The sequence below is a fragment of the Humulus lupulus genome, chromosome 6 (assembly GCF_963169125.1).
Source record: "Humulus lupulus chromosome 6, drHumLupu1.1, whole genome shotgun sequence".
Taxonomy (NCBI): domain Eukaryota; kingdom Viridiplantae; phylum Streptophyta; class Magnoliopsida; order Rosales; family Cannabaceae; genus Humulus; species Humulus lupulus.
In genome coordinates this window covers 190463905-190488028 of record NC_084798.1, presented here as the reverse complement: position 1 = coordinate 190488028, position 24124 = coordinate 190463905, and the positions used below count along the sequence as shown (strand labels likewise).

The following is a 24124-nucleotide window of genomic DNA, read 5'->3' as shown; positions in this document are numbered from 1 at the left end:
AATTATACACGTGGCAATCCACATTAGCAATCTAATGTCACATATCACCATTCTATTAGTAAAATTGGATAAAAATCCCACATTTCAGTAACGTAGCCAAAAAATTCAAAGAACACAATTTGATCGTTGTGATAGTTCGGGAGAAAAAATCCTAATAAGCTTAAAAATAAAAGTATATATAAGAATTAAGTATTAGTGTAAGATCCAGTATGGTATACCGTTACTACAATCAGTCATTACTGTTGAAAAGAATTTGAAAATCCCAACACACAAAAAATAGAAACAAAAATTAATTCACCATTTTACAATCATATTTATGTAAAAAAAAATGTACATCTAAATAAATATCTTCCATAAAAAGGCCTAACACCCACTTCTGTAAGAACTAATTTTTTTCTGTGGAGATCAGTGTATAAAATTTCCCTATCTATCTATCTATCTATCTATCTATAAATATATATATATTCACTAAAGAAAAAATATAATAATGATCAAAATAGTAATAAAAAAAAACATATGAGCTATATCTTCTAAAGAAAAAATATAATAATGATCAAAATAGTAATAAAAAAAACATATGAGCTATATCTTTTAAACAAGGGGCTGCTGCTGTTGCGGGCTAGGTCCTTTGGAAGGAAGCTTTGCTGCCATTGCCCGTAAGAGATTCGCAATTTCGGTGAAGCTTGGTCTCTCAGATGGCTCCGTCGACCAGGATCTCTCCATCAACGACCTCCATTCAGGGTCACAAGATTCCGGTACCAATGGCCTCAAGGTGTTGCTGACAATACCTCCTGCAACATGATTGGACAACTGATTAAGAACATTTCCAATTTCAAGTCTCTCATTATGGAGCTGAACAAAGTGGAGTACTAAAGGGTGATGCAAATAATTTGAAGTTGAAGTGAAAGGGAAGAATACCAATGATGGCCCCATAGTGCAAATCTGCATATGGTTCTTCTCCAGTGAGGAGCTCCCACATCACAATACCAAATGAAAACACATCAACCTGGTATAGATAAACATGCACTGATCAGAGTTCAAATAGTAAATAATGAAGACGAGAGTAGTTTCTTTCACAGGATCCAAACACAAACCTTCTCAGAAACAAGGCTATTGCTACCATTCAGAAGTTCTGGAGCCATCCATGGAAGTGTTCCTCGAACGCTACCGGAGATTAGTGTCTGACATTTCACTTTGGATAGTCCCAAATCACCAACCTGAGAAGCATACATTCAATATCATAAGAAATCAAATAATACAAATGCTTAAATCAAAGTGCCAAAGGCTTTTACCAGATAACTAAAAAGAAAACCAAGTTTGTGGGAAAGGAAAAATAAAAAGAAGGGCGATGGCACGTGTGGCATGTGACATCAGCATGTATAGCAAAATCCGCAGTGTCAAAGAATCTTCATGTGTTTAATTAGTTTTTCACTTTAGTATGAAAAAATAGTAGTCAGCAACAGCTGTCGAGATATTAAAAAAAAAAACGAGGCCCTCTACTTAATCTTGTTATATTTGGAGGCCAGAAAATTATAAGAATTAGCAATCCCTATGTAAATGTCTAGGACGGACTCGAACACCAACAGGTGTCCAGATTGACAGACCAATGTTCAAAATAAAATTTAAGGAGGTAAACACTCAGGAGTTATAAGCACTCTTGGATTTTGTTGACCCAATAGGCAATGCATGTAGTGGGATTGGTAGATTCACTAATGTCTTCAGCTTCTATCAGAGCATAGTTTAGAAGTTATTATGTTCATTGTTTGGACAAATGAAGGCAAGATATACATTGAATGAGGGATAGTTGAACGTGGTGAATGCACTAGAAAAGGTAAGTTGCCAACACAAGCACTAATAAAAAATGGCAATGCTGGACTTGGAATTTGGACCAGAATTGCGAAAGCACTAACCTTGCATATTGGACGGTGAGGATCTCGAAGATTAACAAGTAAGTTGTCACTTTTTAAATCAAAGTGCACAATATTCTTTCCATGCAGATACTCCATTCCAAATGCCACATCCATGGCAATTAATAGACGTTTGCGCTTGTCAAGAATCCTGAAACAAATACTTCTCTGTCAATTGTTATCATTTTGCAGAACTCTTGAATTAAACTGGAAAAAAGAGTGAAGGATGCTGTGCGAGAGTAACAAAGTACTTCTCATTCTTCTGCAAAGCATTTCTTAGAGAACCATTCACCATATACTCTGTCACTGTTGCTACAGCACCTCCAGGACCATCAAGCACAACCCCATAGAAAGCTAGAACATTTGGATGGTGCAAGTCAGCCAGCTTAATGGCCTCATTCCAGAAATCATCTCTCTGATACCATATAGAGAGATGATTAGCATGCAATGAACAGAACAGTTTTTTTTTTTTAAAAAAATTTTAAATTGTTTCAAGGAGGAGACACAAACCATACGCTCTTGTTCTGAAGGTTTCCCTGCAAAACACCTATCATTGATCCGTTTAATTGCAACATCAGTACCCCTCCATTTCCCATGATAGACGGTGCCAAAGGTGCCAGAACCTAATTCTTTCAGCTCTTCCAGGTCACTGTTCTTTATAATCTGCAAGATAATATGACCGAGGTCAATAGATTAACTTCAGAGAAGAGCAGAAGAAAGTTAACTCAAACTGAGAAACTAAGATTTGTTAACCTGCAAGCGTCCAATGCCATCAGACACAGAAAAACCAACATTTGCTGTTTCTGGGACTTTGATCTTAACACCCTGAAGGGAAAAGAAAACCAAACATATAAATAAATATATAAATACAAATAAATAAATATGTGTATATGTTAAAAGCAGATGTAGATGATCACCTCAACTTTAGTCTTATACTCAGCACTACTCTTTTTAACATCTGCTTGAATGGAATCATTAAAAGATCCAGGATTTGACGCAGTAGCTGGCTGGAAAACAGAAGCAGCTACACCCTCAGCAACAGCTTGAAGATCATTCTTAATCTGTTCCTCTGTTGAGCCTTTTACAGATACAATAAACAAAATCAACATCATGGCAGTTACTAGCAATTATAATATTAAAAATTATTACAATAATAGGCATGCTGACCATTTTCCAGCTGAGACTGATCTGAACCTAGGTCTTTGTTCAAGATGCCAAATGATGGTTGAACTCCATCTTCCACTAAGCTTTGTTCTGTGTAATTACCTGAGCGGTTCTCACCAAAAGAATCATTACTGGCATAAGATTCTCTTATCGATGAACTTTTACTAGGTCTAGGAGGTGGAAAATGAGTATCATGGTGCAAATTCCAAGGATCCTGATTGCTGAAAAGTGAGTTTGAGGAATCTTGAATATCTTCTCCAGTCGTATTAGATAAAGGAAGTGAAAATGGTGGGTCAATGCCAGGAAATGCAGGGTTTCCATAATGAACTTCATTAGAATCCAAGAGATGTGCTCCAACTTTTGGTTGTGTGTGATATCCAGGATTGACACACAAAGGTGGTTGTGCTACCTCACATGTTTCAACAAACCGTGAAGTAGGGATGTATGGTACTTCTGTAGAGGAACTAGGCAGCAGTTCAGTTGGTATACAGTAACTGGTTTCAAATTTATCAACAGGTAGTTTACTGCGCTCATGTGGAGTTCTGTGATCAAAGCTGTCTTCCAATCTCAGTTTATCAACAGGTGGTGACTTGCTGCGGTCATTGAGGATGGATATTTCAGGGGGGAAATTTCTGACAGATTCCATTCTCCCTTCAATTGGTCTCAATTGGTCACACGAAATGCAAGTGTCTGTAGCACCTTCACTCATTACTATGCCAGGAAATTTGTTAGCTTTTGGAGATTCACGATTTGGACGTTCTGAAGCTAGGACAGGAGTTCCTCCAACAGGTGGCATATCTTGGATAATAGGTTTGACCAAGGCATCATGTTTAACCAGGTATTGAGCAGCAACAGATTGTTGCTGAACAGGATCATCTCGACCATACTGCAGGACAGAAGTCATGAATGAACAATTAGGTGGCTGTATGTCAATAGCTCTTCCAATCACAGCCTGAGGAATGGGAATCCTAGGATGCTCAATGCTATCTACTTGTTGAAAATTAACTCTTTCCTTTTCAAGCTTTAAATCAGGTTTCTGCACGAGACCACTGGTCTCAGGTTGAAACTTGCCAATTTGAGGATCAACATGAGCATGGACCTTGCGTCGTGCTTCAACTCCTTGATCAAGGGCCCAATCCCCCAGACCACTAGTTACCATAACCTTAGCCAATGGTTGAGCTCTCATATGGTTGTCCAAATGAAGACTATGAAAAGTAGAGCCTAAATCAGACAAAGCGCTTGCACCACTGTCTCTCTGACCCTGTGCCACAGTATCAGAATGTGCATGAGGCAATCGTTTCTGACACATGTAACATTCCTGAAACCTAGGGACTTTATCAGAAAACATTACCTGTTGGTGAGGTACAAGACCCTCAGAGATGAGGGCATGGTCCTGCCTTGGAACCTGATGCCAGCCATAATTACCACCCGCCACTGCAGAAGAGACCGGAACCTGATATGAATTATAGCTTTGTTCAGCAGGCAGCTGGACAACCCTTGGACCAAATGTTCTCTCATCCACATAATTATCCACTCGAGCCTGTTGAGGTTGAATCACTGGCTGAAGCACGTTTGGTCTTATACCAACATAAGAAGGTGAAGGATTCATTGTTGCGCACACTGCAGGAATATATTGACTTGTGACAACCCCAGCCCCATTACCATGGCAATGTGGTTGTGTGTACACAGGGCCACGAGTTCGCAACAGCTGAGGATTTGGAAATCCCATCTGGGGAGGAAACTGTAGATAGTCTGCTTGGTTTGAAACCTCCTGGCGAGGATCAATGTATGCTGGCAGTGGCACAAAGGCAGAAGTTGGAATTTCCATTCCAGGTTGCTGCAAACCCAAATGTTGCGGAACTACTGATACAGGAACAGGCCTTTCTAATTCGACTTCTAGTGTGGAAGGTGAAATCAGTTGAGGACCCGACTTAATCAAAGGCATGCGCAATGAAACTACAGAAGGTTCAGCATAACCTGAAGTGCTAGGATCCACGTACACCAATTTTGGAGAAACGTCATCAGAGTTGCCTGAATTCTGCTTACGCAATAACATACCAGTTGATAAGGGTCCAGTGACCTCCCCTTGACCAGGAAGGAGGCCATCAACAGCCTCACTCCCACTGAAATCAGAAGCTGGTGTTGAAGTGGCACTTGTTACGCTCTCCTTCTTTGTAATACCACCACCTCCAATCCCATTCACTGCATCAACAAATCTCTGCCCACTATCATGTAAATCCACAAACGGTAACATACCAAATGAATCAAGCTCAGATGCCAAAAACAGAAACATCCTCAACTTAGCTGATCCATCTGAAGACCTCTCGATCAACTTCTCATACTCCTCCATCATATTTTCAAGATCATCAGGGCATGAAACTGACACCAGTGCATCAAGATCCTCGTCAGGAAGTTGATATTTGATAACTACATGTTGCCCATAGGTATCCACCATCTTCTGCACTAGCTCGTTAAAGCTTACATCTCTTCTGACACTAATAATCCTTGTATGTCCTCCCACATATCTCAACACCCCATCGCTTGGTCTGGGTAAAATCTTTCCCCCAAAACTGCAAAGAAACTTTACTTTCCTCCCTGACGCAAAATCATCTCCGCCCTCATCACTAGCTTGATCGACCACATTACCACTGACCCGAGTGCCTATATTGGGGACATAACCACACCCAGCTGCTGAATCATTCAGTATTTGATCAGCAGCATTGCCAATGCCCCTATTACCCAAAGTGGAAGTATACCCAACCCTGCCAGGCACATTATAACTAGCAATATCAGCACCACAAGCACCAGCCGGATTGCCCAAATTTGGGCTGCCACCAGACCCTGTTGAAATAGCGCTGCTGCTGCTGACAAGTTCTCCGGAGCCGCCAGCACACCGATTGGGCACATTAGAACTGAAACCATACCCAACAGCAGGGCACACACTCTGATACGCCATTGGTAAGGTTTGGACAGCGACACGAGGGGCCCAGGCAGCCACATTAGGAACCGCATTTCCATATCCTAGTCCTACAAGCCCAGCTTCAGAAACAGTTGCTGGGTAGTAAACGGATACGGGTACGGGATCGGGGCTCCTAATCTCTTGAACAGGGTTAGCATAATACCCATCTGGACTTCTACCCGCTGAAGTAACCGGCGTAATGCGGGGATCATCAGATATATTTCTAACTATATTTAACGGTCTTAAATCTTTCGGGATCGAATTTTGATCAAACGCCATATCTGCAATCAACCAATTTCAACTTAGGTTCCATACAATCAATCTTAAAACAACACACATAGCTATTAGCTAGGGTTTTTGCTAGTTGGATATTCAATAATTTTCCCTCGTTTTCTTAGTTGCAAAGTATCCCAACAAAACTTAAAAAAAAAAAAAAAAAAAACCTTTCAGATTATTTTCCGAAACAACGTACATATTATTCCAAACCAAAGAAAAAGAACCAGAGGAAAACAGATATACACAATTACACACGCATACATATACACACATAATATATATATATATGTATGAGTACCAGATATGAGAACTGAGAAGCCGAGTCGGTGTTCTGCAGAGAGAGAGAGAGAGAAGCGTTCCGAGAATTACAGAGATAAGATAGAGAAGTGGGATTTTAGAGGTATGATTATAATGAAGCTTCTCCTTCTTCTCCAGTTTGGATGTCTAGATTGAGGAGATGTGAGCGAATCTCTCCATTTGTTCTGGATGGGTAATAATACAGATATGCCATTGTCATTTTCCTTTTTCTTTTCCTTTCCTGGGTTAGATTTTTATTTTCTCGGGAAAATCAAAGGGAAAAGCTTCGGTCTTTTCTTTGGGCTTTGGATTGGATTGAGAGAGAGAAACATGGCATCAGTGGATTTTTGTTCAATATTTTAAGGAATTTTCGGATTGAGAGAGAGACGGCACGTGGATCCTTTCATGCAAATTTTTTTTTTTTTTTTAAAGTGTTTTTCTTTTTTTAATTTAATAAAAATAAATTTTTGAATGTTTTTTTTTCTTCCTATGATTATTTATTATTATAAGATAGTGACAAAGGAGGAAGAAAAAAAATGAAACTTTGTACGTAACTTAATTGGGCCCATTTTATCTACATTTATATATTTATTCATTTTATGAAAAATAAAATTAAATAATAAATAGTTTAATAGAAAAGGGTTTAAATTAGTACAGGTATGTGATGTTTCTAGAAAGTATCACTTAGATCTTTAAATTTTATTTTGTATTATTTAAGTCCCCAAATTTACATAATATGTATTATATAAGTCATTTTTATTAGAAAATCATTTTTAAAATGTATAATAGAAAACAATTTTAACCGAATAAATTTCGATTTATAACTTAGTTAGTTTTTTTTTGTAATTAACTGAGTTATAAATCATTATTCATTATGCATTATGTAAATTAATTTATAATATAAAAAACTTATGTGATACATATTTATTTATTTATTTATTAAGTGGGTAACTTATAATATAAAAAACTTATTTAATACATATTTATTTATTTATTAAGTGGGGACCTAAGTAATACAAAATAAAACTAAAATGCCTAAGAGACACTTTTTCTAATAAATTGGGACCTATGGTGATATACACCAATAGAAAATAAGGACGAAAGTTTGTTTGAGATTGGTAAATCTCTCCACTTGTTTAGATTACAGGGTGAATGGAAATGACATATTGGAAAATTTAGAGATATTCATTTAAAAAAATAGAGATGTTTTTAGTGAAGCAAAAAAAATATTTTTTTTGTGTAATTTCTTCTTAAAAATATCAAATCTAAAAATTTTCTTATGACCTCTTATTCTTCTTTCATTTATTTTTGCTGAGAGCCTCTTATTTTTTTTTCATTGGAACTATTTCGTCCCACTATTTGGGGTAAAAACAGAAAATGACCATTATTAGAATTTGTGTAAACATGACTATATTTTAAATTTCATAATAAATATTTTATTGTCTATTTTGGTTTTATCTATATTATTTTCTATATTTTGTTTTCTAATTTTTTTATTATTATTAATTTAAATATCTACACAAAATCCACAAATTCAATCAATATTGATCTATACAAAAACGTACTTCAAGATATTTCAGTAAGTTTTATTAAAATATATACTCCCATTCAGATCAGCAGTCCCCTTCCCAATATTTGTTTTTTGGCAACAATTTAGATTAGTTATGTCTTTCCCAAGATTTTTAATTTTGTTTTTTTGCTAAAAATAGATCGTTATCTTTGTTCTCTATTAACTATTCGATCAGTAATTACAGGATAAACAAATTTATGTTCAAATTTTACAATGTAAATATATTTTTTTAACTATTTGTGCTATTTTTTTTTAGGGAACTATTTGTGCTACTTGATTTGAACATATTTCTTTTAAAAAAAATAAAAAATGTAATTCTTATGAGTGAATTTACTTTCTATTAAGGTAAGCCTCATTGATCCGAATATATATTAAAAATAAACCATAAATGAATCTTAGTAAGTGTGAGGTACTGAGGTCCAGTATAATTTTCTACATTATGTTTATTAATTGTAATATGTAGGTGTAAAAATATTTTATTTAGCTAAATTAATTGACAAAGAATCATAGAAAAATAAATGAGTTGAGTACTTCTCAATAATAAATAAGAGAAAATAAGTTGGAAGTAAAGTTTTAATTTTTTTTAACTATTAAATTACTCAAAAAAGAGATTATATTGGATAAAATAAAACTACCCCAAATTTTTATTCCAAACTATACAATAATTTAGAATGTTTAATTTTTTTTAATATTTCATCTAATTTTATAATGAAATTACATGAAATATTATTCTCCTTACTTAAATCTATTGATTTGATAGATACAATTAGTTGCATATAAAAATTATACTTTTAACGAGATGATGTAAATCTCGTTTGATTATTATAACAGATTTACTTTGGTTATGGCTTTTATAGAAATAGTAAGGCTTTAATAGAATATTTTGATACTCTCGTTCACATGTCAAAATTATTCAACCATAAAATCTCTTATTAAAAATATAGGGAGTTTTTTTTTTTTTTTTTTAGGTATGAACATCATTTTTGCTTCTACCGTATGGGGTATTTTCTATTTTGGGTATTTGACATCATACATAATAGTTATAGTAGGCATCCTGCTAATTTTTTTGAAATTCCGAATAATTTACCGTGCCTAAATCAGAGTTCAAATAATCTTTTTTTCTAAAATTTAATAGGATACTTATTATATATATAATGTACATTATTATGAAAAAAAAATTAAATTATAATTTTTCCAATAATCGAAAATAAAAAACACTCATATGGTAAGAGCAAAATTGATGGGGAAATTTGATAAATCATGCTTACATTAGCTTAATAATTAAAATTTGAACCAAAGTTAACCACCCTATGATACAAATGCTTATCTTTCATTTAATACCAAAAATACCCCTCTCATAACAAAATCCCATACCTTTCCTCTCTAAAATCTTGCAAAAAAGATACACATGGGTAAGTAATTTTCTTTGATTCTTGTTGTTGTTGGTTGTTTTTATGATTTAGATTGCTGTTTAGATGTTGGATCTGTAGTTTGTTGGTATTTTTTGCTGTTTTTTTGGTGAAAATCGTGGTCTGTGAAAATCTGCGTTTTTTTGGGTTCTTTGAATTTTTTTCTAAATGCCCGATAGTGTCCGATATAGGCCCGATGCAGGGACGATAGTTGTTGGGTTTCAAGGTTAGTGATGAGGTCCGATGGCCACCCGATGCTTGCCCGATATGTTTTGGTTACCCGATGGTCATTAAGGTTCGATGGCTACCCGATGGTTGCCCGATATTTATTTTCATTCTACAAACCCTTTAAGTACGATAATGGATCGATACGAGTCCGATGCATGCCCGATAGTTGTTATTAAGTTAATGCAGACCTATTAGTACGATTGTACACGATGGTACCCGATAAGTGCCCGATGCTTGCCCAATAGTACGATGGTACACGATTTTACCCGATGGTACACGATAGTGATAAAAAAACTTGATAAAAACCGTACCTTTCGGCTTTTCCCCTGCCCATTTCCCGTTCCCTCCCAAATCCCAACTCTTCACTCCCACAAAACCATCGAGCAACATAAGTACTCACACCCGACGCTTCTCTCTCCCTCACCCACCATCACCCGACGCTGCTCTCTCCCTCACCCGATGGTCGGAAAAACCCCCACCGGAGACGTAGAAAAACCAAGCCCCAACCCCCACTGGAGACGAAGAAAAACCAAGCCCCAACCCCCACCGGAGACGAAGAAAAACCAAGCTCCAACCCCTCACCGGAGAAGAAAAACCGACACCCCATTGCGCAAAAATGTCTAGGGTATGTGTTTTTTTTAATCTCTTCTCCATTAAAAAATGTTATAGTATGTATTGTTGAATTTGACTGTGTTAAATCTGACTGTGTGACATCTGATAAACCGTAAAATTTTGAAAAAAATTTCTGGGTTTTTTAGAGGTACGATAAGGTACGATAGTGGGTCGATATGGGTACGATAGTATTTGTGTTTCTCATAACTTCAGGTTGAAGATGAGTGTACGATAGGGGTACGATAGTGGTTCGATGGTGGTACGATAGGTTGTGTTTTCTGATAACTTGAGGTTGAAGATGGAGGTACGATAGGGTACGATGTTGGGTACGATGTGTGCCCGATAGTGGGAACAAATTGTTGTGTATGTTATAATACGATGGTGTACGATGTGAGGTACGATTGTGCACGATAATGTTATAGTTCCAGTTTTCCATTGGTGTCCGATATGGTGCGATAGATTCCGATAGTTGCTCGATAGTATATTGCAGAATATAAAATTTGATGTTTTTTTTTGTTATTCTATTTAATTGGGTATTTATTTGTTTTATGCAGAACTTAAGACCTCCACAACTGATAGTTCCAGTAGAGGAACATTTTACGGGACGTATCACTTGGCGCGGCAGTTGGTACTTTCCAAAGATTAAAGCAAAATTTATACAGTGTGGTTTATTGGATAGGGTGAAGGAATCCCCTTTCAAACAGTTCTTCATGGCGGAACCATTAAATTTTTCTGGTGCCTTAGTCCATCAATTGTTGTTGCACAAATTCAGAGGGGAGAAGACTGACGAAGTCCAGTTTTATATTGGGAAAAAAAGATGTAGATTTAGCCAATTGGAGTTCGCTTTAGTTACTGGTTTAAATTTTGAGGCCGGACCGTCTGAAGCTGAGATTAAAGCGAAGACCACTTCGGATCGGTTAATTCTTGAGTACTTCAATGGTCATTCCCAAGTGAGCATAGGGCAACTGCGCAGAACTTTTGAGAGTTGTCAAATAGTTGATGATGTGTACAAGATGGGTTTGTGCTTATTAGTTGAGGGTGTTTTGAAAGGTCGTGAGGAGAAGTTGATGGTTTGGACTGACATGTTGAAGATGGTAGACGATGTTGACTTCTTTTTCCAGTACCCGTGGGGGAAGATATCATACCAGAAGTTGTTACAAACTTGTCAAAAAGACTTTGTTGAAATGAAGAAGCATTTACAGAAGAAGATTGAGAAAGGAAAGACTCAAAAGGAGGCCAAGTACTCTATTTATGGGTATGCTGCAGCATTGCAGTATTGGGCTTTTGAGTCCATCATTGAGTTGGGTCAGGATCATGCTGTGAGATTGGGCCAAGGCATACCAAGAATGATCAACTGGCAGAGCAAGGAGAAAGTAGAGATACACAAAGAGCAACTTATTAAGTTGTTTGCCAAAAAGGTGAGCTTTTACTTTACTTTTGAATGTTCTATATTTTTTTCTAGATATGCAATTTTATGGGTACTGCACGATAGGAATACGATAGAGTACGATTTGAGTACGATTATGGGGTTATTTTGTGGTTTTTTGTCAACTATTTGAAAACTGACTAAGTGGTACGATTTGGTACGATGATGGTCCGATGGGGGTACGATATGTATTCTTTGTTAATGTAGTAGTGGTGGTACGATATTGGTACGATGTTGTACGATGATGGTACGATAGTTAGCAAGCAATTCTCACTTACGGGTACGATATTGTTATGTTATGGGTACGATATGGGTACGATAATTGCATGATATGGGTACGATATGGGTACGATTGGGGTACGATAGTTTACCAATTGACATGATATATTGTTTTACTTTCCAATCTAAATATGCATTGTTTTTTGTGGCAGTTGACAGTATACCCCTACCTGTGTGCCCGACCTGCTGAAGAACAGTATGTGAGGACCCTTACAGACAATGAAGCCCCATTGTATGTGGACATGGGGTTAGAGGAACTAGAGGTGGGTCCCGATGGACAGCCTACACAGGAAGCCTTACAGAGCCAGGCTGAAAAGCTTGCTGAAAAGTTAGCTGAGCAAGCAGAAGCAGCAAATATTTTTAAGGAGGTTCCACCAGCTCAACCTGAGGCACCTGAGGTTCCCCCATCAACACCTCATGCCAGCACCTCCTCCCAAGCTGAGCAACCAGGCTACTCTATGATTTTGGCCAGGTTGGAAAAGGTTGAAGGGCAACAAAGTGCCCTTATTAAAGGTCAGTCCGAGATCTTGGGTCAATTGCAGAAGCTTATGACAATGATGGAAGATCTTAGTAGGCCAGTTCCAGATCCACACCCTCAGTCCACTGAAGAAGGCCCTCAGTCTCCTGTAGATGAAGACATTCTCCCTAACGATTACAGACCTGATGATGTAGATGATCACATTTTTCGCACACCAGAGGATATGCAAATTACTGTAATCGGAGATACTGAAGATTCTGAAGTACAATTCTTAAACATAGCTCCACCAGCACCGGAGAAGAGGAGAGAAAGAAAGAGGCCTAGGTGGTTCGATGAGTACACTGCAATGAGGAAAAGGAATAAGAAATCGAAGACAGCAGTGAATGTGGATCCATTGAGGGTTGTTGATGGTAAATTACTTATGACCTTTCACAAGTGGTTGCTTGGCACCATTGGGAATAAATATCCGAGGGAATGCTTCTCAGGGACACACGATGCTGCTTGGTTCCTGAAACTGCATACTCCGAGGACATGGCTTTCTGACTCTGTAAGTTTTCTATAACTTCATAATTAAATAATGTTGAAAATTTATTTAAATGTTTCTATATATAGTGGTACGATATGGGTACGATATGGTACGAAAGTAGTACGATAATTATAAGTGTCAAATTATAAACTGTTTATGTCAATGGTACGATGGTGGTACGACATTAGCACGATAGTGGTACGATGGTAGTACGATAATGTACGATGATGGTACGACAGTGGGACGCTAGTGGGTACGATGGTGTATAATACTAGTTTTTGCCATAAAGGTACGATGATGGTACGACATTAACACGATATTGGTACGATAGAAGGTTTTATTGTTAATATATTCATGTACGATTGGGGTACGATAATGGTACGATTGGGGTACGATAGTTACTATATTCATTACTGACTTAATTTTCCTTTAATGTAGCATTTAGATGCAGCATTTCATCTCATGAGGAGGCGTCTAGAATTTTATCCTAACGTGTACCCTCAGAAATGTGTTGTTATGCCTACAATTTTTCCCGAATCATTGAAGGGTCGGTGGGACGCTTTTCCAGGTTCTGACTACTCTAGATTTAGTTGGGATGACAGTATATTGGACCTGGTTAGGGGTGATGCAGTCCAGTTCTTACCGAGTTGGCAGAACAAGGAGTTCATTTATTTTTCCCTCTTCTTGAAAGACCAAATGCATTGGGTAGCTGTAGAGGCAGACCTGAATGGGTGGATGCTCAACATCTTTGACTCCAGTATTGGATCAATTTCCGAAAACGATTTGATCAGCTTGATGGTTGACTGGTGTACCATTTTCCCGTCGGTCTTGCGACAGTCCGGTTTATTTGAGAACCATGACGTTATACTCGCGCCTCAGTTGACAGCATCAGAGAGTCAGGTCAGACCCTTCGATTGGAAACTCATTCCACGTGAATTCGTACCGCAAACAAAATCCAGGTGAACTTTATTAAATATCACATATTAATTATTATTTCTTAATTACAAAACTTTATTAAATTATTGTTTATTTTCTAATGCAGTGGCGATTGCGGATGTTACGTAATTGAGCATATTGAACATAAGCTTCTACAACTACCATTTGATAATGTAACTGACAATAATATGAAACTTTTTAGGCAAAGGTGGTGTGTAGACTTATTCTACCAAAACTTATGTTGAACGGTCTTAATTTTTTTGAATTGTATAATTTTTTTGATTGCTCTTTTTGTAATTACTACATTTTAATGTGCTTAATCTTTGCATCGTACTATCATCGATCACTATCGTACTCTATCGTACCCTCACTTGCCTCACAAATTTCACGAACAGTCCTGAAACCATACCATCGTACCATTATCGGACCAATATCGTACATTATCGTACATAACAAATATTACTAGTTCAAGCAGAAATAAAACATAATAGGTCAACTAGAATACAAACAAAACAAGTTAACCTCGGTACTTGCAAGACGCTTTGTTGTGCCCTTTACCACCACACTTGCTACAACATCGTTGTATCACAACCTTGTCTCCATTAGAAGGATATCGATTTTTCCTAATTCGTCCGACCTTTTGCTTCTTCGGTCGGCCTACAGGTTTCTTCTCAATCGGTACTCCAACTTGGATGTTCTTAATGTCTTCAGGCAATTCCCAATCATCCTCATCACCAACTGGCATAATTGTCCCCTCATATGTGCTCTTCCAACTCTCTCTTGTGTAATATTGAGAGCACAATGCGTACATGCTAATATTTCGTTCTTGAGCAGCAGCACATGCATGTGGACAAGGAATCTTCATGATTTGGAATAGGCCGCAACTGCATTGTCGTGCCTCCAAATCAACTATACCACCGCTCTGAACTGTTCCTCCGGGGTGGACATTAAATGTATAAGGTCCAGGTCTGTCGACGCTTAAGAACCGAGATTTCTCAAATTGACATGACAAGTCCCCCTCCATAACTGGTGATAGAGTCGTGCTACACTTTTCAGCGTTTTCCTTTCGAGTAGCAAACCATGTTTGAATAGTAAACCTGATGAATTCAACAAAAGCAGTGATCGGGAAGGCTCTTGCGTCCTTAGTTTTGCTGTTGAAACTTTCAGCCCAATTACTTGTCATTACATTGTAACGGTCCCCTGGAAAGTACGCACGAACCCATCTTTCAAATCCAATGCCCTCAAGATATAGTGCAACTCGAACATCCATTGCTTTTATCTTTTCAAATTCTCTTTCAAAATCTGTCTTCTTATACGAGTATGCACAACTGTAAATATGATCCGTGAAGCAATCAGTCTTGAACTTGCTAGCCACGTTCATAATAATGTGGTGGTAGCATGCGCCATGGGGTGCATCAGGGAAGACAAGTTCCAAAGCATGAACAATGCTTTGATGCCTATCCGATACGAATGCTAAGTTCTCAACATCACCAATCGCTTGTTTCAACTTCCTCATGAAATAGGTCCAAGAGTCGTGGTTCTCACTGTCAACCATTGCGAAAGCAATCGGAAATATGTGGCTGTCTGAATCCAATGCCACGGCACACAACATTTGGCCACCATACCTAGTTTTCAAGAAGGACCCATCAATACATATAACAGGTCGACAAAACTTGAATCCCCGCCTACAAGCACCCAGAGAAAAAAAGCAATACTTGAAGCGACCCTCGTCTACCTTGAAATCAGTAATGGAATCGGGATTGTTCAACCGCAGCATGTGCAAGTACCCAGGTAACTTCGAATATGAAGCTTCAGGCGTACCCCTAACTATGTGGAGTGCTTTCTCTCTGCATCTCCAAGCCTTCTCATAACTCATTTCGATCCCGAAAGAATTCTTCATATCTTCTCTTATTTTGGAGGCTAAATAATCTGAACCGTTAACTGAGAATTTATCCTTGATCAGTTCGGCAACTACCAAAGGTGATGCTTGACGGTTATCTTTTTTTTGAACATCGAGGGAACATGTGTGTACATTTTCAAATGCTGTCACCTCGAACATGTTAGAAAGTTGCTTCTTCTTCCCTCTTAACCTCCACCCACAATCAGGATCCTTGCATGTAATATACCAAACATCAGTACTAGACTTCTTAACTATAAAGTCGAATCCCTTCTTCATTGCAAACAAGCCAGCAACCTTTTTTAAATGTTCCTTGTCTCTGAAAAACTTTCCTAAATGAATCTCCCCGCCCGATGTGCCACCCATAGATATATAGTGACTATTATCCTCAATGTCTTCTCTTGTAAACATCTGAGCTTTGAATTTACTATAATATGTCGAAGAAGAGAGTGGATCACTAAATTCTCTAGCATCATTTGTTCCGTCTGGACGACTACTACTAGTACCAGGTGTTTGGCGATCTTCTCTACGGGGTCTACTTCTACATGTTGTTTGCCTCGGTATTTGGTACGACAGTGGACTCAGGCTCAAAGCTTGAGAACGGACCTCTGTTTCTTGGTCGTCATTGCCCTCAAAATCATTTTCAGGGTCAGGACAATCAGGAAAATCATCATGAAATGGCATCTGTGCTACATGGTCAACTGTTGGTATGAAAGGGTTTGATTCAGGTATTGCAGTGGCTACCAGCACCTCCGGATTTGTTTCTAGAACATAAGTCCCAACCTCACTACGAGTATCCTTAACAGTACTTGGTGGAGGATTACGATCAACAATGATATTCTTCTCCACCAAAGTCACAAAAAGGGGAACAAATTCATCTGGCTTCTTCAAAAGCATTGACAAATATAAGCTTACACCCTTGTCATTCCTTATAAGTTCAGGCCGATACATTAACCCTTTCATGTACTTATAATTCACTTCTAATTTCAGGTCATACTGCACTTTGTCAACCTCCAGCTCTGAGTACAGAAGTTCAACAAGTTGTGAGTAAGTTATGTCCTTCTCCAACTCGAACGTTAAATTTTCGGCTCCATTAAAAACCCAATCTCTACCTTCACGCTCCCAAACACCATTATACATTAAGTACGCGAACAAAGTTGACCCTATCATGTACAAAGAAAAAAAATCAGTAAATGGCAACAAAATGTCGAAATTTAGTTCAAATGTTTGGGAATCGTACCAGTATCGGGCCATATCGGGCGGTATCGGGCAAAGTTTTATTTATGTTTTTTGATCACTTAAAACACTAATATCGGGCAAGTATCGGGTAACATCGAGTACCATCGTACTATTAGGTCAGCAGTAACTTAATAATAACTATCGGGCATATATCGGACTACTATCGATCCATTATCGTACTTAAAAGGATGTGTAGATTTAAAATAATAATCGGGGCAACCATCGGGTAGCCATCGTACCCTTATAACCATCGGGTAAACAAACTATCGGGCAACCATCGGGTTGCCATCGGACCTTCATCCCTAACCTTGAAACTCAACAACTATCGTGCCTGTATCGGGTCTCTATCGGACACTATCGGACATTTAGAAAAAAACTCAGGGAACCCAAGAAAACGCAGATTTTCACATGACACGATTTTCACCCAAAAAAACAGCAAAAAATACCAACAAACTATAGATCCAACATATAAACAGCATTATGAATCATAAAAGCAACCAACAACAACAAGAATCAAAGAAAATCACTTACCCATTTAATATCTTCACTATGAGCAAAAATAACACAAAGCTTGGTGTTTCTCCTCAAACAATCCACAATGTCCGAATGTGTATCTTTCTTGCAAGATTTTAGTATAAAAATCTTGTGTGTAAAACGTATGGTGAAGAGAGAGTGAGAGAGAATGTATGGTAAAGAGAGGTATGGTGAAGAGAGGTAGAGAGGAAGAGGGAGAATAGAGAGGAAAGGTGTTATGAGAGGGGTATTTTTGGTATTAAATGAAAGATGAGCATTGATATCATATGGTGGTTAACTTTGGTTCAAATTTTAATTATTAAGCTAATGTAAGTATGATTAATCAAATTTCCCAATTGATGCTACCTAAGAAAATTCTCTTATAAATTCAAAGTTAACAATTTTCCAATACTTGATATGCTTAAGAGAATAATAGATAGACAGATTGCAGAATATATATTTATATATATAATATCTTAATTAATTTTTATTTAATTTTGTATTTCTGTTTTGCATTAAAGTTCTTGCTGGATGTTAGAGTTGGTGAAAGTTAAGATTATTTTAACAAGCAAAATTAATGGCTGTTTATACAAAATAAGTCGGTGCTTTATTTTTTTTACTTTTCTTTTTTTAGGGTTAAGATCAGACAGAGGCTTTTGGCTTCTTCAAATCAACCAACAAAATAATGAATTATTTATTGGTAATAATTAAAACACCAATTTAGGTAAGCTTAAGGATGGCTTTAGTCTTTAGTTGAAAAACTTTCAATAAAAAAGATATCAATGCTTGACATTTTGGGTGTGAAGTGCCCTGAAATTAAGCTATGAAACAAATATAAATTAAAAAGAGCATTAACAATATTGATAATTTATTTAATTTGTCTGGTTTGAAATTAATCTGAAGCCACTAGATGGTTGAAAAGAATGGTATATAATGCACAAATGAAAAAGCTTATCTAATTGGTATTTCTAAATATTCAGTGGACAAAACATAAGAAAAATAATATATATTTACTAACCCATAAATTGTTCCCAATTGGAACCAACTTCCATAACAAGTTGTTGGCCTATTGGGCCACTAGTATTTGCTCTTTTAGTCCCATCATATATTAAAAAAAACTTTTTTTTTTATTAACTTGACAATCAAGACAGGATCATTGTGACAAGTGTGACATTTAAAAAAAACGAACCATCAAATTATTAATTCTAAATATTAAAATTGATATTATTATAAATGATAAAAAAAGTTGGGAGTTAGGAAAGAAGTTAGACTAGCTAGTTTGACTGGAAGATAATTCTATTTCAGTTTATGATGTGAAACCTACACGTTAATATTGTTTTTTTTTTTTTTGAGAGGAAATACAATAGATAAACAAAAGAAAAGAAAACAGAGCCACCTAGGGTCGGTCTGCCATACGAGCCATATCTTCAGCAAGAGCCGGAAACGCAATGGGGGGAACCCCACCGTCCCAACATCCAGAAGCTTGATAACGAATAGCGTGCCTGGCAGTCAAATGGGCAACAGTGTTCGACGATCTTGGTCCATACCGAACAGATAAAATACTGGGGTCCTCTGCTTCCCTTCTAATCTCAGCCACCAAAAGATGAAGATCTCCACTCTCTTCTGGTGGTCTATTGAGCATGCCCACTGCTAAGCTGCTATCAGAAACAATCAACCCCCCCTGCAGATTTAAGCTCTTAAACAAATCAATGCCATGCTTAATGGCCAGCAGCTCGGCCACCAGCGGTTCGTGGGCACAGTTTATGAGGGTGCTCTTGGACACAATAACCCTTCCCTCGTTGTCCCTGATCACCACTCCACTGCTACAGCAGCCTTGGACCCTGTTAGTGGCAGCATCCACGTTGATTAGAATCTCGTTTGTAGCTGGGGCGTTCCACCCTTCCTGGGTAGAAGTGCTAATGTGGGGGTTGGCACCCCGACTTTGAACAAAGTCATTGTGATAGTTAGCTGCCCAGTCCACCAATGCAGCAGCCTCCGGGTTCCATTTCTTAAACAGGCCATTATTCCGACTCTTCCAGCATTGCCACGCTAAAACAATGAAGAACCCGAATCTGTCTCTGGGAAGCTAAGAAGAAATTCTGGAAAGGAAGGAAATCGGGTCTTCCATATTCCTCCTCTTGATGACCTTGCTGAATCCCGCCACCTTCCAGACCTGTTTATTTCTTGGGCAGTTCCAAATTGCATGATACCAATCTTCTCTTTGCGATTTCTCCCCGCACCTGCAGCAGTCATAATCTTTCCTGAGTTTCCTGCAAAACAACACACTGTTAGTGGGAAGCCACTTGTTGCTAAGCTTCCATAAGAATTGTTTGATTTTCGGAGGGACACTCAGGCCCCACACTCTTTTCCACCAGCTTTCAGTTTCGCTCATGTCTGACCCTTCCACCATTTCTCTCTCCCGGATAGCCACTTGGTATCCACTACGCACCGAATACTCTCCATTCTGGTTGTAATGCCATATCCTCTTGTCTCTAGAATCCAGGGGCCCTGGTATAATACTCAGGATGCTTCTTGCATCTTCCTTGTTGAAGATGCTACGAACAAAGTTTTCATCCCACTCCCCCTCGGCTCCCCTCAGATCAATAACTCTGAGTCCCGTAGGCAGCTCGGGTTGCTCCGTAAAAGCGAACTGCACAGGCCTAGGAATCCATTTATCTTCAACAATTCGCACTTCTTCTCCTGAACCGATTCTCCAACGCGCCCCAGCTTCGATAATCTGCCGCCCCCAAAGGAGACTTCGCCAAATAAAGGAAGGGGCAGCACCCAACTTAGCCTGCAAAAATTCACAGTTACCATGATAACTGTATTTGAGGACTTGAACGACGAGGGAGTCGGGATATTTCACCAGCCTCCAGCATTGTTTAGCGATCATAGCTTTATTGAAGAGCTCCATGTCTTTAAATCCTAAACCTCCTCTGAGCTTTCTTTTGCACAGCACCTCCCATTTGCACCAATGAATTCTCCTTCTTTTCTTAGAAGAACCCCACCAGAACTTGGCAGCTATGCTATGAATACTGTTTATCAGGTTTAAGGGGAGTCTAAAACAGTTCATTGTATAATTCGGCATCGCCTGCACCACTGCCTTAATCAATACCTCTTTTCCAGCTGCAGAAAACAAAGATCTCTTCCATCCCTCAACTTTATTCCAGATTCGGCCTTTGATATAGCTGAAGGTCTCCTTCTTTGATCTGCCAACCAGCCCCGGAAGGCCCAAATATCTCTCAAACTGGTTCGTAATGTTAACCTCCAAAATCTTTGCCATCTCTTTCTTGGTCCCTTCATTAACCGTGCTGCCGAAACATACTTCAGACTTGCAAAAATTGATCTTTTGTCTCGAGGCGGTCGTGTAGCACCGAAGGATGTCCTTCAGCGCTCTACATTCAGCAGCATTTGCATTTAGAAACATAATGCTGTCATCCGCAAAGAACAAGTGGGATACTCTAACACCCCTTCTACCGAAACAAAGACCCTCAAGAAGATTTCTCTGCTCAGCTTCCAATATCAAACAAGAGAGCACTTCAGTACAAAGCACAAAAATGAAGGGAGAGAGGGGGTCGCCCTGGCAGAGGCCCCGACCTGGGGACACATTACCTCTGACTTCCCCATTCAACAGGAAGGCAAAGGAGACTGACGTAAGACACCCCAGGACTTTCTTCACCCATACTTCGTGGTATCCCAGCTTTAACATCAATCGCTCCACAAAACTCCATTCGATTCTATCATACGCCTTAGACATATCAAGTTTTAAAGCCAATTTCTTGCCATTCCCAAAGCGATCCTTCCTCATGCAGTGTAGCCCTTCATAGCCAACAATAGCATTATCATGTATCATCCTACCCATCACGAAAGCACTTTGAGACTTCGAGACAGCCACCGATAATGAACTTTTCATACGATCAACCAAGCATTTTGACACAATTTTGTATACCACATTGCACAAGCTAATAGGCCGGTACTCTTCCACTCTCTTAGCATTAGGCACCTTCGGAATTAGCGTAATCAGTGTTTCATTGAGCTGATGGAGAGGGGCGTTATCATTTAGAACTTTCAAACAGACACTTACGACATCCCCCCTCACTGAGCTCCAAAATTTCTGATAAAAGAGGGCGGGGAGTCCATCGATCCCCGGGGCTTTGATAGGATTCATTCCCCTAACCGCCGAAACAACATCCTCCTCTGTGAACCTGCCTAGCAAGTTCTCATTCATATCCTCCGTTATTCGTGGTTGTATCCCTCTTATAGCTATATCTATGGATTCATTGGAGGGACTAGTTGATTTGAACAGGTCTTGGAAATAATCAACTACCACTTTTTCGATATTTTCAGTTTCACTCTGAAAGATCCCTTCTTTGTCAAGCAGCCCCCTGATCTTATTCTTCTTCTTTCTCGTCGAGGCTTTATGGTGGAAATACCTAGAGTTGCGATCTCCACATTTTAACCAGACTGCTCTACTCCTCTGTCTCCAGTAGACTTCTTTCTTCTCCAGTAAACAGTTCAGGTGTTTTTCCTCTCTCTTGAGCTGTTGCCAGTTACCAGGGTCCATAGACATAGATAAATCATTAATTTTTCGTTGAGATTCGACAATGCTATCGTTCATTTGCTTCCTCCTCTTATGGTTCCATCGCCTTAACTCCTCCTTACAATCCTTCGACTTCAAATTGAGTTCAGAGGGGTTGTTACAAGCCACTCCATTATTCCACTTCTCCTCGATAATCTGTTTACACTCTGCCTCGTCGCACCAGGCCTCCTCAAAGTGAAACCGGGACTTGAACTGACCTCTCTTTTCCATAGATGAGCCCTCCTCCCCAAACACAATAATGCTAGCCTTATGGTCAAAGCCCAGCCAGTCAAGGTACTGTAACCTGAAGTCCCTGAACAATTCTTTCCACTCCACATTTGCCAGCAAACGGTCCAGTTTTTCCATGATAAAGTTTGCCTTCTGGCCATTACACCACGTGAAGGTTTTCTCCTGTCTGGTAATATCGTCCAAAGCACAGTAATCCAGCGCTCTCTGAAATCTACTCATAGCCTCCCCACTCCGCGAACTGCCTCCACACTTTTCCTCCATCGTTAAAATTTCGTTAAAATCACCTCCAAGGATCCATGGCCCCTGGATTGAATCAGCCAGACGACACAATAACTCCCAAGTGTGAATGCGGTCACCAGCCACCGGGTTCCCATACACACCCGTAAAATGGAATCCCACCTCCTCTTCTTTATGTATAAAGATATCAATGTGAGATTTTGAATGATTGCGAACACTAACCTTCACGGAGGAATTCCACATCAGCAACAATCCCCCGCTTAAACCAGCTCTATCCACGGTAAACAGATTGTCAAAGCCACATCTAATGGTAACACTTTCAGCTTGGCTCCGGGCAAGCTTGCTTTCCATGATAAACACAATATCCGGTTTTAGACGAACACAGTGGGATTTTAGAATATTGAATGTACAGGGGTTCCCCAACCCCTGCACATTCCAACACAGGATTTTCATTGGGACCGGCGGCCTTGGTCAACAAGGCGCGCCGACTCGATTTCATCTGCGGGAGCCGAGGAATCCTCTGAGCTAGGAAACCTTTCCCCTGGTGTTGCCTTTCCTTCTTCCATCCTCGTTCTTGCCTCTTCTCCATTAGTAGCTGACTTCTCACTCGGTTCGATGACACCAAGCCCTATGGCCCTGTGTCGGGCTTCTTCCTTGATCGACCTTTTCTTCCGGCCTTTCCCTTTGGACTGAGCAGAACGAAGAGAGACGTTTGCGACTGAGAAAGGCTCTGGAACCAGCATAAATTGGGAAGAGGGGTTGGAGTTGCTCTCGTCGAACTTTGGCTCGTCCCCATCCTGTTTCTTGCATCTTCGCTCTAGCCTTTCAGTGATCCCCTCCTTCTCCCCTCTACTTTTCCTCTTGCTTGTCGTATGCTCGTACCTTCCCTGGCCTGAAGCCTTACCAGGGCTTGTCTTTCTTGTTATTCATTTCCATCCTTCCTTTCGAATACTTTCAACGGTCCTCTCATGCAACAACACGTGCCCTTTTCCCTCTTCATTAACCAGATTTTTCCCTCGAGTCAGACCTTCCGGTTGAGGACCCAGTTCCTTCACTTCACACTCCCGAAGCCCAGAAGGTCTTAGGCCCAGCCCACTAGAGCCTTTGAACTTGTCAACCAGCTCAAGTTCTGTTGACCCGACATGCACTTTCCCTGCCGCCACTTGTCCATCCTGCTGTCCCGTTTGTCTGACTCCGAAATGTCTTTCTGTAGGGGGCAAAAGGTACTTCCTAGGAGCATTACCTTTCGTATTTCCCAAGTTCCCTCCAATTCTCTGTTTCATCCCTTGGTCCCTGATCATAGCAGCCGACTGAGGCTGTAAAATCTCTTCCCCCAATGCGCC

At 39.2% G+C, this 24124-nt stretch overlaps 2 protein-coding genes across 4 annotated transcripts; one reads left to right on the top strand and one right to left on the bottom strand.

Moving 5' to 3' along the window:
• Positions 1-171: 171 nt before the first annotated feature.
• LOC133782860 (uncharacterized) lies at positions 172-7121 on the bottom strand. Of its 3 annotated transcripts, XM_062222278.1 has the most exons (11): positions 6605-7098; positions 4423-6311; positions 3075-4332; positions 2825-2985; positions 2661-2732; positions 2418-2570; positions 2159-2322; positions 1911-2058; positions 1095-1217; positions 919-1006; positions 172-791 (listed from the first exon to the last, which is right to left on the bottom strand). In XM_062222278.1, exons 2-11 carry the CDS (start codon positions 6307-6309, stop codon positions 592-594), a joined length of 4254 nt encoding a protein of 1417 aa, XP_062078262.1. In that variant the 5' UTR covers positions 6310-6311; positions 6605-7098; the 3' UTR covers positions 172-591. The 3 variants fall into 3 exon arrangements, with proteins under 3 accessions (XP_062078262.1, XP_062078261.1, XP_062078263.1); XM_062222277.1 differs by having other exon boundaries at positions 3075-6311; positions 6605-7099; XM_062222279.1 differs by lacking the exons at positions 172-791; positions 919-1006; positions 1095-1217 and having other exon boundaries at positions 1917-2058; positions 2200-2322; positions 3075-6311; positions 6605-7121.
• Positions 7122-12129: 5008 nt separating this feature from the next.
• On the top strand, positions 12130-14507 carry LOC133782859 (uncharacterized). Its single transcript, XM_062222275.1, has 2 exons — positions 12130-13152; positions 13570-14507. Exons 1-2 carry the CDS (start codon positions 12259-12261, stop codon positions 14092-14094), a joined length of 1419 nt encoding a protein of 472 aa, XP_062078259.1. The 5' UTR covers positions 12130-12258; the 3' UTR covers positions 14095-14507.
• Positions 14508-24124: the final 9617 nt, after the last annotated feature.